The 17,678-nt window shown below is 40.8% G+C and overlaps 1 protein-coding gene across 8 annotated transcripts in view; it reads left to right on the top strand.

The window, feature by feature from the left end:
* The first annotated feature begins 817 nt into the window (after positions 1-817).
* LOC135112227 (fibrocystin-L-like) overlaps positions 818-17,678 on the top strand; it is a 42,954-nt gene continuing 26,093 nt past the window's right edge. For 2 of the 8 annotated variants that reach the window (XM_064026506.1, XM_064026480.1), the window contains exons 1-5: positions 3,923-4,489; positions 7,342-7,513; positions 10,268-10,353; positions 10,738-10,901; positions 11,395-11,605. In XM_064026506.1, coding sequence (XP_063882576.1) covers positions 11,500-11,605 — 106 coding nt within the window. In that variant the 5' untranslated portion in view covers positions 3,923-4,489; positions 7,342-7,513; positions 10,268-10,353; positions 10,738-10,901; positions 11,395-11,499. Of the gene's footprint in view, positions 3,305-3,400; positions 3,450-3,922; positions 4,490-7,341; positions 7,514-10,267; positions 10,354-10,737; positions 10,902-11,394; positions 15,391-17,678 lie in introns of those variants that run through there. The other 6 variants (XM_064026470.1, XM_064026453.1, XM_064026462.1 and 3 more) reach the window with 6 other exon arrangements.

The following is a 17,678-nucleotide window of genomic DNA, read 5'->3' as shown; positions in this document are numbered from 1 at the left end:
TGCTGCTGTGGTAGACGGTCACTGTTCTTCTCCTAAATCTATTAACAGTGGTGTTCCTCAGGGTTCTGTCCTGTCACCCTGTGTTCACATCACATCCTAGTAAAATTAATTTCCTAAGTTTGAAAACATTCTATCTGACCTCTTCAAAACTAGTTACTATTCAGTAACTGATAATTTACAGACAAAAGTGGTTTTACCACTACACACATGAAAACTACTGCAGCTATATTAACAGGCTTAGTATGCATATGGGGAAGTAGAAATAATACCAGTGATGTTTCTGGCAGAAATGCCATAAAGAAATTGCAAACACTGCATTTTTAGCATAATGCATCCCAGTTAAAGAAAAATACATAGCTATATACATTTTCGTTGTCACTAAATTCATAACAGTATATCATGTTAGTAGTACTATAAGGTGTATTTCTGTATTTTATTATTAATAACGCATCATAGATCACTAATAACCACACAAGTGAGAAGTGAAGGGATCAAAACCCTCATGGTAATTGTGCCGAGTTCTCTCCCGACGTATTTACTGGTTTGTTTTTCTAACCGATCGGGCACAAGCCTTCACACACCCGTAAAACAGAAACAGAAAGTGGGGAGAAGTGCCACCTAGGTACCCTCTAACATAAAGTGAAATACCTTTCGCCTTATTGTGCCGCTTCTGCGTCTGCCATGCTTCATTGATTCTGTTTTTGCCAGCACCAGCAAACTTGGGGACCTGGCAGGAAAGTGAGGTTTTAGGGTGTGGGAAGCCAAAAAGGGCAAATTTGGCAAGACTCAAAAAGTCTATGGTAAATAAAAAAAAAATTTTTTTAAAGGCTCCTCAAAAGGAAAACCATCATCTATGGAAGTTTCCCAATAATGTAGTGCCTCCGTGGTGCAGTGGTCAGCATGCCTGGCTACAAATCTGCGGGCCCAGTTTTCGGGTTCGATCCCAGCCTGGGCAGTTGGCGGCCGTCCGCTGGTCCTTGCCTTACCGTACGCCGTACGGTAGACGAGGGGGTAGTGGACCCGTCTAAGACATGTCACGTACGAGTACGACTCGTACATAATACGTATCCCGAGTCGACTCTCAGACCTCAGTAAGGCTCAGTTGCTTACTTGCTTCCGCTCTCGGCTGTTGTTAAACATACAGAGCTCTTTCAATTTTCACCATGAGTAGTGATGAGGATCAACCTGGTTGTAGCAGTACATACCATTCACCACCACGTAAAAAAGCAAAAGTGTGGTATAAGCAAGCATTCAAACAGGAGTGGCTAGAAGAAGAGGAATTTAAATCATGGGTGAAAGCTGATCCTTCAGATAAATTCAGTGCAGTGTGCTGTGTGTGTGACGGAACAATTAAAAACTGCAGTAAATCACGCTCGTTGAGTCACAAGAATTCCACAAAACATGCAAAAAAACTTCGCTGCCAAGAGAAACATGACTGTGATTGACAAATTTGTTGTGAAAAAAACAGAACCTGACAAGAAAGAAAAAGTACATCGTGCTGAATTACTGCTTACGGGCTTCATGGCAGAACATGGCATGCCATTCTCTCAAGCTAATCACTTAATACCCGTAATCAAGAAGATGTTTCCCGATTGTGATACTGCACAGAACATGACACTTATGAAAACAAAGGCAGCTTATGTGATGCAAGATGGAATAGCATGGGAAGAAAGCCATGATATATCCAAAGTGTGCCAAGAAAATATGTTTTCACTGATAATTGATGAAAGCACAGACATTTCAGTGTCCCAGATCCTTGCCGTGATGGTAAGGTATTATGATGGCAAGAAATGTAAAGTAACTGATGCTCTGTTAGATATTATAGAAGTTGATGATGCATCTGCTGAAAGTCTCTACAAAGCAGTGAAAACTTTACTTTCTGTGAAAATGATACCGGTCTCCAATATAATTGGCTTTGCAAGTGACAACTGTTCTACAATGTTAGGCTCAAAAAGTGGCTTCCAAGCCTACCTGAAACGTGATGTTCCCTCAGTTTTTGTACTGGGATGCATTTGTCATTCTTTTGCCTTATGTGCCAGTCATGCTTGCTCCACCCTGCCTTCATTTTTGGAACAGTTCCTGAGAGACATTTGCTGTTATTTTTCACGTAGCAGCAAGCGGACACACCAGTTCCAGGTATTTCAAGACATTACCAAGAGTCCGCAACACAGAATGCTTAAGCTTTCCCAGACAAGATGGCTATCTAGAGGAAAAGTAATTGCCCGCATCCTGGAGCAGTGGGATGCTCTACTTTTATTCTTTCAAGGGGAAATGAAAACAGATGCAGTAAAGCTTGATGGTGCAGGTGAAATATACAAAATGATGGTCAGTCGTGGAACAAAACACATGCTGCTTTTCCTCAACTACGTACTAGGTAAAGTTGACAGGATGAACTTGGAGTTTCAGTCCGAACAGTACAGACTTGCAACACTTCATGCATCCATTGCTGGAGAGTATAGAAGCATTCTTGGCATGTTTATCAAAGAGGATGTTTTGTTCACAGAAAAGTTGTCCAACATCAATCCCCAAGACACCACTTTATACCAAAGTTTGGAGAAACTCAACCTTGGGGGTCGATGTAGTGCCCTGCTTATTAAGGAGCCAATACATGACAGTGATGCAGGGAAAAGATTCCTCATAGACTGCCGAAACTTCCTAGTAGAACTATGTTTACAAATGAAGAAACGCTTCCCTTTTGAAGAGGACAGCGTTATTGCTCTGATGAAAAACATTGACCCTAAAGTTGCTGTATCACCTCACAGAAGTACATACATCACGAGTCTCGCAGTGCACTTTCCAATGGTTGTTAAAGAGGAGGAATTGGATACTTTAGAAGATGAATGGCAAAATCTTATTTATAGCAAGGAAACTGTGCAAAACCTCACTCAGACACCTACATCATTCTGGAGTGAACTACAAAAAGTTAAAGATGGAAATAACAAGATGAAATTTGGAGTACTAGCAAGACTTATGTGTGGACTATTAGCATTGCCACACTCATCGGCTTGTGTAGAAAGGGTATTCTCGCAAGTTAATATCATAAAAACAAAGCAAAGTAACAGACTTCTGGCAACAACCATCTCTAATAGACTTCTAGCAAAACAAGGAATTGCTCGACAAAGTGTAAAATGTTTTGACTGGGAGCCATCAGCACGCCTAATAGGAGATGTGAAAAGTGGCGCGTGTCATCAGCGGTATGTAGAAAGGTGCAACAAGCGTGAGGTGGCAACAATCCACCCTGCCTCTGACTCGGACAGCGACGATCCTCTGCCAGTTCATCCCCACTAAACACAGCAACATTAAAGTAAGTGTCATGAATTACTTTTTATGATTAAATGCCATGATGTTTAATAATCTAGGCTTTTTTTCGGAATCTTGATGTTTTTAGCAACCCATCTAGGTTTTTCTATGTTTAGGGAGTGGCAACACTGGTTGGCGTACAGCCCACCCAGCTGTTCATCCATCCCTTTCGGGTTGGTCGATAAACGGGTACCTGGGGAAACCTGGGGAAGGTAAACTGTGGAAACCCGGATGTCATTCCCTGCAGCCATGTGTCCCGAGATAACGGGTTCTTACCCACCACAGGCTCCAAGGGCTAATGGGATGGAGATGAGTGCCGCAGCCACGCGCAGCCACTGCGAATGCACCCACTTTACCTTTTTTTTTACTTAACGTTGCCTATTCTAACATCTTGGAGTACTCTATTTCATAATTACGGTTACATTCTACTTTAGCTATATCACAACATTACCATGCATTACATGTACTTGGTGATGGTAGGTTAAGGCAAGGTATCAGTTAATGTTACGTTAAGTTTAACTTGAGAGTCCCTAGGTTACGCACCAAAATGACTCAGTTAGGTCAAGTTAAACCCAAGTCCTTAAGTTGCATGGCCAAACGACTATCGGTTAGGTTAGGTAGAGGGGGGACGAGGGGGCGTGAAGCCACCAAATGGTAGGGGGTCGAGGGGGCGCAGTACCCCAGATAGGCAAGGGGGTTCGGGGGGAAGGGGGCGTAGCTCCGGATATGTTTTGAATTCCATGTTTACTTTACAAAACAAAAGTAGGGTGGGTCGATGGGAGCGCAGCTCCCCAATAGGTAGGGTGGATCGAGGGGGGCACAGCCCCTCCGTTAGGTAGGGTGGGTCGCTGGGAGCGCAGTCCCCTCATGGGGTACTCTAGGCTCATAGCGTTGCCACCATTGTATGATCGAGGATTTTCCCTAGATAGGGATTTTCCTTGTTTGGGGAATTTCTCTAAAAATGTTATAGTTTTCACAGTAGACTTTTTGGGTCTTGCCAAATTTGCCCTATGTGGCTTCCTCCACCCTAAAACTCCGCCTTCCCGCCACGTCTTAAAGTTTGTTGGTGCTGGGAAAACGAGGAAAAAAACAAACCAGTAATAACGCCGAGAAAGGACTCTACACTTTTACCCATAATGACTACTTGAACAAGGAAGGGGGTGGCAAACCCTTCCTTCCATTTTGGCAGGTAATTTCTGGAAAGGTTAGGTTAGGTTAGCTTAGGAAATCTTGGGTTTGGTTAGTGAACAATAATTAAGGCAATCATCTAAACTTTGTATATACTTGGCCTAAAATATTTTGCAGAATTATTATAGCAGAGGTCAGATTAGGATTTTCGGGTTGAAACTACTTTCTTTTTATAGATTTCGATGTGCTATTTATAAATTGGCAATTTTTTGGTTTGTAAAAAAAATACTTGCCCCTCACCACCACCCCAATACTTCGAATCAGGTTAGGTTAGTGGGTTAGGTTTGGTTTGGTTTGGTTAGGTTATTTTAGGTTAGGTTAGGTGGGGAAATGAAAAAAAAATTGCCTTCGCCCTGTAATTTAGGTTAAGTTAGGTAGGATAGGTTATTTTAGATTGTTTTAGATTAGGATTCATTAGTTTTAGTGGTAATATTTTACTTTAGCTACACCAAAAGATTACCTTACCTACGGCCTTGTTTGCCTTACTGGAGTCTTACATTATGGTTAAGGTTTCTATAAGTGTCCCCGCCGGGTCTCTATCCCCATTACAAGGTAAGATATTGCATTAATTGAATTAATATTTATCTTACTTTACGGGGTTCTCGAGTGTAGAGGTGTTAGACCTGTTTAATAAATGGGTGTCTTAATGACAAAAGATCTTCGGCCATGTATTCAAATATAAATAAGCGTTGTTCATTACCCCAAAACCGTGGCAAGACGGCCAGGTAGGCGAGTGATATGTGGCGTTAGGTTATGTGCACCCGACTATCCCTTGATGTTTGTACATACTTTGGGTGTATAGCACACTTTCCAGCCATTTCTTCAGTTTATAGTCCTCTGTTCTTTTAAAAAATTTCCGGGCTGGCGTGCTAGCCATTGTGGGGTTCCCTCGGGAGCCCAAACCAGGTAAGAACCACTCCACTCAGGCCCCACCCCACTCCACTCCACCCCGGTAGGGTCATCTCTGGATAAGAGGTGACGAGCACACCTATCACTACCGTAGGGCAGACAGGCGTCTTCTCGCACAGCCGCTGCAACTCACATAGCCCCTAGAGCAGATGAAGAAACACTCTAGGACTAGATTCACTGCCGCCTAAAAATTCTTGTCCAACACTCTCCAATCACGCTCTCCCTTTCCTTGTACACTCCACTGACATCCTACACTTTGCCCACAGGTAATCCTCACACTTGAATACATCACTACATACCTGCTATTTGCTAGCACAGCCACGAAAGGCTCCAAAACAGCCTGAGACTTCCTGAACTGTCCCTGTCTTTCCCACAGTTTTCGCGCCAACGGCCGAGGCTGGCAGCCTGGCACGTACAAGGCAGACCATCCGAGCAGCGCGTTGCGCAAACTCCCTCGCCCTATTATTTTAGCTTACTATGGTGATAATTCCTTAATATATTCCAACAATGCTACCCTGAAATCTATTTCATAATACATAATATGATTACTTTGTGGTTTGCCAGCATTTACGGACAACAATAGAGAAAAATTCAAATTCAAATTAAAACAATTTATTGATGTAAAGAAAATAAATACATCAGAGAGAGAGAGAGAGAGAGAGAGAGAGAGAGAGAGAGAGAGAGAGAGAGAGAGAGAGAGAGAGAGAGAGATGAATACTCAATTTAATCTCCGTGTTTCAGTGACTGCATGGTGCATTGCCTGGCGGCCGGGTAGACTATTTGATTTAGCGGGCAGCTCAAAATTTTGTAGCCTATATATATGTATGAAGGTTGCAAATATATGGATTATCATTAGTAGGCTACAGATGAAATATAACAACTAAAATTAATCAAGGTGGATGTATAATGTTCTGGACTGACCTTATTTTTACTATTTTATTTTAAATTTAATGTTAACAAAAGCATATAATTAACGCCCAGAATGCCATTTTTAGTAATGTATTATCACGTGAATTCAAGTACCAGATTTATGCGTGTATAAAATTACTAAAGAAATCACGTGATTTCTTTTTCCAGTTATTCACGTGAATCTGGTAACCAGTTATCCATGTGGAAAAGACATGGAAATTTAGTGAATACTTGCGTACTCAAGATTTCACCAGAAATCCATGAATAATCCACATCGAATTCACGTGCCGTGCCCATTGGGTTGTACATCTCAGCCACTTCTATCAGCACTAGAGGCCATCCACACAGTTAATGCAACAGACTTGTACATCTCAGCCACTTCTATTAGCACTAGAGGCCATCCATACAGTTAATGCAGCAGACCTGTTCATCTCAGCCACTTCTATCAGCACTAGAGGCCATCCATACAATTAATGCAACAGACTTGTACACCTCGGCCACTGCTGTCAGCACTAGAGGCCGTCCATACAGTTAATGCAGCAGACCTGTTCATCTGAGCCACTTCTGTCAGCATTCCTTGTAGTTGTTGTGATGCCAGGCACACATTTTTCTCAGAGTGATGAAAATCTGGAATTTTCTTGCCAATAGTGTGCCTGAATCTAATTCTGTTGATGATTTTAGGTACAGTTTGTCCAACTTCTCAGGTGTACATCTGTTTGATTCTTGCTGGTGACATATACGCTGTGCTGCTAGTCAGATTTATTATTTGTCTTGGGCTGATGGCACACTTGCCAGGCAGTTAGATAAGCATGTACAGACTTTGGTGTCTTTTTGATAGTGCTGGTGAGCTGACCCTGAACTGGCCCTGAAGGGGTTCTCTCTTGTGAGACCAGCCAGGTAAAAAATATGTTGAAATGTAGCCACATTTACTATTCTGAAGTATTTACTATTCTATTCATTTCTTCTCTGTTCACAGGTGCTCTGGAAAATCAATTCAAGGCTAATTATTATTTTTTCTTTATTCATTATCCACAGTTGCTTTGGAAAATGCATTCCTGGCTGAGTGTGGTGCGTGTGCCTGCTACTCGTGTGGTGGTGCTGCTGCTGCGTGAAGCCTCTGCCGTGGGAACCCACCACAAATAGCTAATGATTCTGTATGACGGGATCAGCAGCAGACAGAATTCCAGTGATGTATTAACATGCCTAGGTTTGGTCCTAAAGGATTGATTTGATGTTGTATTTACTACTCATTTGTCTGTAGTCTATATAGTTTTACTACTACTGGAGTAGTAGTAAAACTGGGGCTTTTTTTTTTTTTTTTTTATTCAAAATTTTTGTTGCCCCTGGCCAGTGGCCCTCTTACAGGAGAAAAGTAGTAGTAGTAATATTTATTTTTGTATGTGTTTGTGTCTATTATAGTATACTGCACTGTAGGAAAAGTTTTGTGAGGAACATGTGTTAATCTTGACAGTCACTGGTTTTAACCTGAAGCACAACTTTCCAGAAACAAGACCTTGCATTTAGTATACAACAAACTAACTTACCAGCTTCCTGTGTTAGCTTAATTCTATCTTGTTCGTATTCTTAATGCTTTGCTTTCTCATAAAAAAAAAACATTTTCAAAGGCCATACAGATGATCACCAAAATTCTCATGGGGCATTTTCTTTCTCTCTTGCAAAATCCTTGCATTGTCAGTCATGAAAATGCCCCTGGAAACCATAACAACACCAACTGAGTAAAGATAAAGGTGAAAATAATGATAGTGGTTGTGGCAGTGGTGGTGGTGGTGGTGGTGGCGGCTCTGAGGAGAATTAAGTACTAATATCAGAAGGATGTGGTTTTCATGTTGCAGAAGAAACCAGATGGAAAAAAAGGTGTGTGTGTGTGTGTGTGTGTGTGTGTGTGTGTGTGTGTGTGTGTGTGAGAGAGAGAGAGAGAGAGAGAGAGAGAGAGAGAGAGAGAGAGAGAGAGAGAGAGAGAATGGCTGGGTTAGGGAGAGAGAAGAGAAAGAGAAAGAGGTAAGTGGAGATATAGAGACAAGGGAGAAGGAAGGAAAAGCAGAGGAGTTATGGGAGAGATGGCAGAAATGGAGGAGGGAGGGAGGGTAGAAGAGCAGTATGTAAGTGAGTGTGAGTGGAGTCAACATATAAAAGGGAGAGAAATGAATACTCCAAAGAGGGAAGAAATAAAGAATTCATGAAAAGATATTATAGACATATGTAAGGATGAACCAAGGATGTTCTATAGAACAGTAAAATGAAGAATAAGAATGGGTTTAACAAACTGAAAATAAATGGTAAACATGTTGAAGAAGAAGCACAAATTGCAGAGGTTTTGAATGACTTCTTTCAAAGTGTCTTCACTGGAGAGGGAACATTTGGTAGACCGGTGATGGCAGGTGTGATAGTAGAAGGACTGAGTGAGATTGAGGTAACAGTGGATGAGGTAAGAATAATGATGGAAGACTTGGATGTGAGGAAGGCACAGGGACCTGATGGAGTGTCTGATTGGGTGGTGAAGGAATGCAGAGATCAACCTGCACACATGATTTACAAACTCATCATAACTTCATTAAGGGAAGGAGTGGTGCCCAAAATTGTGCCAAAGAATAGTGAAGCAAAGATGGAGTGAATATCTGGAAAAGAGAGAAATATTAACAGACAGACAATTCAGATTTAGGAAAGGAAGGTCATGTATAACAAATTTAAGGTGTTTCTACTCCAGTCATAGATATGGTACAAGAAAGAGAGGGATGGGCAGATTGTGTTTATTTTGATAAGGTGCCCCACAGCAGACTGTTGTGGAAATGAGAAATGTCTGGTGGGCTGAGAGGAGCACTCCTACATTGGATCAGTGACTTTCTGAGAGGAAGGGAAATGAGAACAGTGGTCAAAGATAAAAAGTCATCATGGAGAGAGGTAATTAGTGGTGTTCTGCAGGGTTCAGTACTACCACCAGTCATGTTTGCTACCTGTGTGAATGATGTGATGGAAGGGATGAATAGTTACATGAGTCTATTTGCTGATGATGCAAAATTGATAGGAAAAGTGGAGAGGACAGAGGATTGTGAAGCTCTACAAGGAGATCTTAATGTGATTTGGGATTGGAGTGACACTTGGAAAATGGAGTTTAACATAAAAAAATGTGGAAAGTTGAAGTTTGGGCATAGTTGTGTGATGCCAGTCTTCAGTTATAAATTGGGTAATGAGGAAATAAAAGTGAAGAGTGAAGAGAAAGACCTTGGAATTACTGTCATTGATAAGTTGTCCTCAGAGGTACATGTAAGAAGAAAGACAGGGGAAACATATAATCTGGTGAGAAACATAAGAACATCATTCAACTATCTGGATGAAGAGATGATTAGGGATGTAACTGGCAATGATAAGACCTAGTTTGAAATATGCAGCAGTGATGTGGTCTCCCAGCACTAAAAGGGACATAAAGAAATTAGAAAGAATACAGTGAGCAGCGACAAAGTTGCCTCTGACCCTATCAGACTTATCATATGAAGAGAGACTAAAACTAAACCTACCCACCCTTGGAAGAGAGAAGAGAGAGAGGTGATCTGATGGCCTTATATTGGATTTTGTCGGCCTGTGAAAAATTGGACCAGAGTAATTTGGTGGTGAGAGACTTCAGAAGCACAAGAGGGCATGAGAAGATGAAGAAGAAGGGTGTGTGTAGAAGGATATTAAGAATAGTTTCCTGCAAAGTACTGCAGAAATCTGGAAACACACACACACACACACACACACACACACACACACACACACACACACACACACACACACACACACACACACACACACACAGACACACACACACACACACACACACACACACACACACACACACACACTTAAAAACATCTGAAAATTTTTACTATAAACTTGTAAATTTGTTCATAATTGTATGACTTCTTATATGTCACCTCTTATGTGACCTGTTATGACCTCTCAGGGACAGCCTTGGTGGCATCCATTACTGGCAGAAGGCCCAATGTGCTGAGTGACAGGGCAGCATGACCTTGCACATCAGAGGGTCAGGTCAGTGTGTGCATTGTGCATATTGTGCCTTAGTGGACTGTCACCTCTCTCTCTCTCTCTCTCTCTCTCTCTCTCTCTCTCTCTCTCTCTCTCTCTCTCTCTCTCTCTCTCTCTCTCTCTCTCTCTCTCTCTCTCTCTCTCTCTCTCTCTCTCTCTCTCTCTCTCTCTCTCTCTCTCTCTCTCTCTCTCTCTCTCTCTCTCTCTCTCTCTCTCTCTCTCTCTCTCTCTCTCTCTCTCATTCATATCAGCGCTCTATTCTCTTCTCCCATTCATTAGAGGTCATCCCCTTGCACCCACAGCATGTATTGCACTCATACACATCTCCTCCCTTTCCCAGTTCTACACATTTCTCTCATCTCCTGCATTGTGTCACTGTCTCCTTAGTATGGCTGGGCAAGGTCACCTAATATTGAGACAGTAGCTCCTCGTTGGTCACTGCCAGGTTCTGTTTTGGATCTTCACGGCAATTTCCACACCAGCAAACACTACAAGCTTGACTACACTAATCCTGTCTCCAGTGAAGCTAAGAGTGGGAGTGTTCTTACCAAGTATGTGTTGTGTTGTGGAGTTTTTAGTTTAGTATTAGTCACTGTCCTTCCTTAATATGTTACTGGAATCATGAAAACACCCTTGCAAACCATAAGAACATCTGCTAAAACCTGTTAAAGTATCATTAACCCTTTTAAACCATTATTTGAATCACAAAAACATCCTTGCAAACCCTGACAGCATCCACTAAAACCTGTTAAACTGTCACTAGCCTTATCAAACCATTACTTGATCATGAAAACACCCTTGAAAAACCTGGTAACATCCATTAAAGTCTGTTGAACTATTACTGACCTTATTAAACCATTACTTGAATCATGAAAATGCCCTTGAAAACCCTGATAACATCCACTAAAGCCTTTTAAACTATCATTTCAATCAGGGGAGCTTCCAACACCATTAGAGCCAGTTAATAAAGAAAAGGCGCTGAGATATTAGGGATTGCACATTTCAAGCTGTAGCCTTACCTCACATCCTTAACTCCCATAACAGGGCCTTTGTTGGAGGCATCCCCTGTGATACAGTGGACGAGAACCTGGAGACACACTGACAAGGGAGAAGGTTACTTGTCGCTCCAAGGCTAAGCTGGTTGGCCCCATGAATGCCACTGTCTACGTTACTGGAAGAGGGGCATCTGAAGTGACCAAGACAGGAATGTATGTGGACTCCCAGGACAGATTGTACCAGTTCCATACATATGCTGGTGTGTACATATAGTGTGCCTGCATATGTATGCATGTGGATCTAGTCTTACCTTATGTGATCAGTGACTTTATCCTGACTATTGGAAATAACTGTATAGGAATTAAGCTTATAATGCCCTGTGTTTTAGTTGTAGATTGTTGTGTTTTTCTTAGTTTTTACATGGTGTCCTCCAAGTTTAGGTACACACTTTGGGATTTGATAGTTCAAGTAATTCTAAATTGAAAATACTCTATACACATATGCTGTGTTTTGCTTTATTTTGTGAGAAATTAATGCGTAGCTAAGTTGTGAATTGCGGGAGCTGCTTGCCTGGGTGTGCCTCCGTCTCTTTCCTCCCTCCTTGGCTCATTACGTGGCTCATTACGTACTCACATGGTGCTGCACAGCATGAAGTGATAATTTTTTGTGTTCAACGTATGCAGTCAAATCCTTACAGGAAATAGCAAATGACAGATTAAATTTTTGTATGTGTCTGAAGAAAATGTGCAGGTAACACAGCAATACAGTGGTTATTCAGTGCTGCTTTTTAAAACATACATGGCAATTCACTGCAAATGTCATCCCCTTTGACAGTCATCATCTTGACATTTAAATGGTAAGCCTTGTCAATCAAGTGACTGCCTAAGTGCATCATTTCGCTCCTGTCATTCCTTATCTGCTCTGCTGCTTCCTCAGTGGGGTGAATCAGCTCCTCTCTGTAACATGATTTGTTCTTGTACATCAAGGATTTCATGAGTCCCCAAAGGAAAGAAATCCGTTGGTGTTAGGTGAGGGGATCTTGCTGGCCATTCCTGTGGGCCTCCATGACCTATCCATCATCAGGAAACTGATTCCAGGCAAGCAGCTCCCACAACACACAACTTACATGTTAATTTCTCACAAAATAAAGCAAACAGCGTGTGTGTGTATAGAGTATTTTTGACCCAGGATTACTTGAACTATCATATCCCAAGGTATGTACCTTAATTTATGGGACACCCTGTATTGTTAGTACACACACACACACACACACACACACACACACACACACACACACACACACACACACACACACACACACACACACACACACACACACACACACACACTGTGCCGCCCAGCTAATTGGACACATCCACAGCAGCTCCAAGGAGTTAACTAGGTTTTGGTTGTACAGGGGAGCTGAGCTTGAGTCCTGTCTCCATAATAGGGAATTGTGTGATGTGTGAGTGCAGGGGAAGTGAAGTGTAAATTGGGAAGTGGCCGAAAAGGTGATTGGGAGAGTAGCGTACAGGTAAACATTATCTTACCAGGGAATATCAAGAAGGAAGATGTCAGTGGACATGGCAAATATTTTTGAGGGTTTCAAGGAAGAAGACCTCAGTGTAGCTCATACAAATAAACGAATGTGGAAAATTGAAGAAAATGTCAAAATACAAAAAGAAATATGTCACTTAGCAGTGATAATAAAGACATGAAAGGAAGAGAGAGGGAGGTGGGTGGTGACAATGTAAAAAAAGATATCCAGTGATATAATAGAGATGAAGAAGAAGATGGAAAAAGAAAGGAAAACAAAGAACTTAGAGAAGAGGTGACAAAAATAGTGACTTAAACAAGAAGTACTATAAAGAAATAAAAAAACTCAAGGAAGAGAACAAGGTGTTAAAGAAAGCTTTACAAAAGAGAGAGAGAGAGAGAGAGAGAGAGAGAGAGAGAGAGAGAGAGAGAGAGAGAGAGAGAGAGAGAGAGAGAGAGAGAGAGAGAGAGAGAGAGAGAGAGAGAAAGAGAGAGATTAAGGATGGGAAAGTGAAAGGGTAGTGACAGCAGAAGTCAAAAGTTGAAAAGAAGAGAGAGAACAACAACAAAAGGCAGATATGGAGGAGATAATAAGGCAACAGCAACAGGAACACAATAAGGACATGGAAAAGCAAGTGATTAAGATAATAAAGGAAAAAAGTAATCTTGTGAGAGACATGGTACAGAGAAAGATGAATGTGATGGTATTTGAGGCCAAGGAGAACCTACTCATGAAAATAGCTACAGATAAAAAAAAAAGAGGCAAAAAGGGTTAAGGATATTATAGCAGAAATGGCAGAGGAAGGAGAGGAGATAGTTGAACAAATTGAAGAGGTTTACAGGATTGAAAAAGTACAACAAAAATGGAACAAGACCAATGAAAATAAGATTCATGTCACAAACAGCAGCAAAACATGTCTTGCAAAGAACAGGAAAATTGGTAAAAGTAGAAGAAATGAAGGAAATGTGGATAAAAATGAGACATGAACAAAGGAGAGAGAAGTAAACTGAAAGAGTTGAGAGTAGAGGCCCAGTCAAAAAACAAGGAGAGAACACAAGAACAAGCGAGGAGATTCATTTTGAAAGTTCTGGACATGAAAGTATGGAAAAGGTGCCACAAAGATGCCACACAAGATCACCAGGCAGAAGTTTAAAGATTATGTATACTAATATAGATGGTTTGGTGTTGAGCCTATTGGAACTTAAAGACTACCTAAAGAACAATAAATCAGATGTGGTATGTTTAATGGAAAACAAACTAAAAGAGGAAATAGAGTTGGGATTTGCAAAGGAAGGTTATAGTGCATGGAGGAGAAATAGAAAAGGAAAGGGAGGAGCAGGAGCAGTGATATTGGTAAAAGAGGATATTGTTGTTGATGAAGTTGAATATGGTGATGAAATGGCAGAAGCTTTGAGTGTTGTGATTAGGATCAAATGAAGTTGTAACGCTCCTTTTTATTATTTCTGTGTTTCTTTGAGTCTCCCCAATAATTGTTTTCTTTTGTAGCTTGCGGTGAAGAGGAGGATAATAGCGGTAATTAAAGGTTTAGTGATTATATGAAAAAATATATTTATAAGGCGTGTATTCGTGGGAGTGATTTAAAAGTCTTGAAACATTTGTTATAAATAGTCTTTACTTATTTCAACTGTGGTTTTCTCTAATCAGTGGTAATACGAATAATAGGATTACATCATGTTGCGTCAGCCTACCAGTAACTCATAAGGTGTCATTCCCTAGCTTATAAAATATGTTAGTAATTTAGAATTCAATTATTAACTTCAACTAATGTCCAGCCTATATGCTCACCTTGCTAGCCAATTATTCCTGCATTTTTATTTAAACTCACGGTTCAGTAAAATTATTTGTGAAAGAAGAGAGAGAGAGAACTAGCTAAGGTTCCAATAACTTCAGAGGCCTGTGGGTGTTGAGGGAGAGAGCACAGAATGGCGTCTCCCTTCCCTCTGGCAACAGGTGGGTCTCGTAGCTCTGAAATATTTTATTTTTCTTTTATTTAGAAGTGAATATTACTGTGTTCATGTTTATTATTCATGTCTCTAGTGAAGATATAGTGACTGTACGTGTTGACAGAATGGCGTCTCCCTTCCCTCTGGCAACAGATAAAATAGCCGGTGTTGGTCCCACGTGGAGACAGGCCACAGAGTCTTGGGAGTGTTAGCCATGTAATGTTTCTTTAGTCAAATATAATCTACTGTGAATGTGTTGTGAGCAATATTATTGCCGTAGAGAAGTGATGGATGAAGGCTGTGACGCTATTTAGGGATATAACGGTGCCCAGAATCAATGGTACTCTTGAGGAGTTATAAAAGTAATTATTTTCTTGTGTATTCGTAGTGTTAAGTAACGGAGTATAAGTGTATATGCCATACCAGAATTTCAAGTGTCATAGTGGGTCAGTCAACCCAAAGAATCCCATCAATATTATTCATTTAATTATTTTTGCTATTTTTATATTTTTCGTTCCTCCTAATAAAGCCACACTGTAGGTACTGTGTGATAATTAACCTCTCCCTACCCTCTGGCCATGACGATGAAGGCGAGAACCATTACCAATCAAAAATGTTTTCTTTTTTTCTATTGTGTGTGCGTGCTTCACCTCTTCTCTCTTCCTCTTCTTTTTTCTTCTTCGCCGTGAAGATCTTTGCCTCGTCTCATTAGAGCTCTGATCGGACCGGTGAGGAGGAGGGAGGAGGGGGGGAACCGGAGGGGGGGGGTGGCGTTACAAAGTTAAAAAAAAGGAAAGTTACTGTGATGTACATACCACCGAAAACTAATGCATGGGAGACCAATAGATATAAAACTATAAAACTAGAAACAAGAAATAGCACAGAGGAAATGATAAGAAAAAGTAACAAAGTGCTCTTAGTAGGCAGCTTCAACACTAAAGGAATTAAACTGGAGGAGATGGAAGTGAAAGAAAATGTCAGGTCATGGAGTGAAGAACTTATTTTTTTTATATATTTACTTATTTATTTTTTTTTATGTAGGAGGGACACCAGCCAAGGGCAACAAAAATCCAGTAAAAGAAAAGCCCACTGAGATGCCACTCCCCAAATATGGTCAGAAGTGGTAGTCAAGAATTGAAGGATAGGTGTCTTGAAACTTTCCTCTTGAAGGAGTTCAAGGCATAGGAAGGTGGAAATACAGAAGCAGGCAGGGAGTTCCAGAGTTTATCAGAGAAAGGGATGAATGACTGACTGAGAATACTGGTTAACTCTTGCAGTAGAGAGGTGGACAAAGTAGGGGTGAGAGAAAGAAGAGAGTCTTGTGCAGCGAGGCCATGGTAGGAGGGAGACATGCAGTTAGCAAGATCAGAAGAGCAGTTAGCATGAAAATAGTGATAGAAGATAACAAGAGATGCAACATTACAGCAATGAGAAAGAGAATGAAGACAGTTAGTTACAGGAGAGTTGATGAGATGAAGAGCTTTTGATTCTACCCTGTCTAGAAGAGTGGTATGAGTGGAACCCTCCCAGACATGTGAAATATACTCCATACACAGACAGATAAGGCCCTTCCACAGAGTTAGCAGCTGGGGCGGGTGAGAAAAACTGGCGGAGATGTCTCAGAACACTTAACTTCATAAAAGATGATTTAGCTAGAGATGATATGTGAAGTTTCCAGTTTAGATTATAAGTAAAGGACAGACCGAGGATGTTCAGTGTAGAAGAGGGGAACAGTTGAGTGTCAATGAAGAAGAGGGGATAGTTGTCTGGAATGTTGTGTTGAGTTGATAGATGGAGGAATTGAGTTTTTGAAGTATTGAACAATACCAAGTTTGCTCTGCCCCAATCACAAATTCTAGAGACATCAGAAGTCAGGTGTTCTATGGCATCCCTGTGTGAACTGTTTACTTTCTGAAGGGTTGGATGTCTACAAAAAGACGTAGAAAAGTGCAGGGTGGTATCATCAACATACCATGCATACCATGATGGTCAATACAATCAGACAGTGGGTGAATGAACCTACAATATACAGAGAAGAACCATCACAGCTGGACTTAGTGTCTACAAAAATCCCAGAAAGTAGACCAAGTATTCATTGAGTCCACTGGAAAGAAATGATCATGTGACAATAGAAATAGTACCATAGTAGGAAAAAGTGCTGCACAGGAATGAACAATTTAGAAATGGGAGACAGAACTATGCTAAGGCAAACTTTGCAGAACCTAATAAAATTTATGGAAAAAAGAACTGGAAAGAGCTATTTAAAAGTAAAGTAGTGCAAGAAAAATATGAGATACATTTGAGCAAGTATAGAGACAGGGTGCAACAGTTTGTGCCAAGTTATAAAGTGAAAATTTGGAAGCATGAATGGTATAATGGCAGGTGAGTAGAAGCAAAAAAGAAAAAGGACAGGGGATGGAGGAAAATTATGAGAAAACTGAACACAAATACTAGGGGAGAATACAGAAAGGCAAGGAATGAATATGGTATAATAAGAAGAAAAGAAGAAAGAAATTTTGAAAGTGAGATAATAAGAAAAAAAATGCAATGCAAACTCTTTTACAGCTACATAAATGGGAAAATGAAACAGGGATGACATAAACAAATTAAGAAGAGAAGGAAGAATTTATGAAACTACTGAGATGAGTGACCTAATGAATGAGATTTTTCAGTCTGCATTTACAAAGGAAACTGATTTTATGATATTGAAAATAGTATCACAGAATGAGGGAATACAGGAGATACAAGTAAAGAGGCAAGAAATCAAGAAACTGCTGGAAGAGCTGGATTTTAGAAGAGCTATGTGACCAGATCAAGTAACAATCAAGTAA

This window comes from Scylla paramamosain, chromosome 2 (genome assembly GCF_035594125.1).
Source record: "Scylla paramamosain isolate STU-SP2022 chromosome 2, ASM3559412v1, whole genome shotgun sequence".
Taxonomy (NCBI): domain Eukaryota; kingdom Metazoa; phylum Arthropoda; class Malacostraca; order Decapoda; family Portunidae; genus Scylla; species Scylla paramamosain.
Note: the sequence above shows the minus strand (reverse complement) of the source record. Positions and strands in the feature narration are given on the sequence as shown.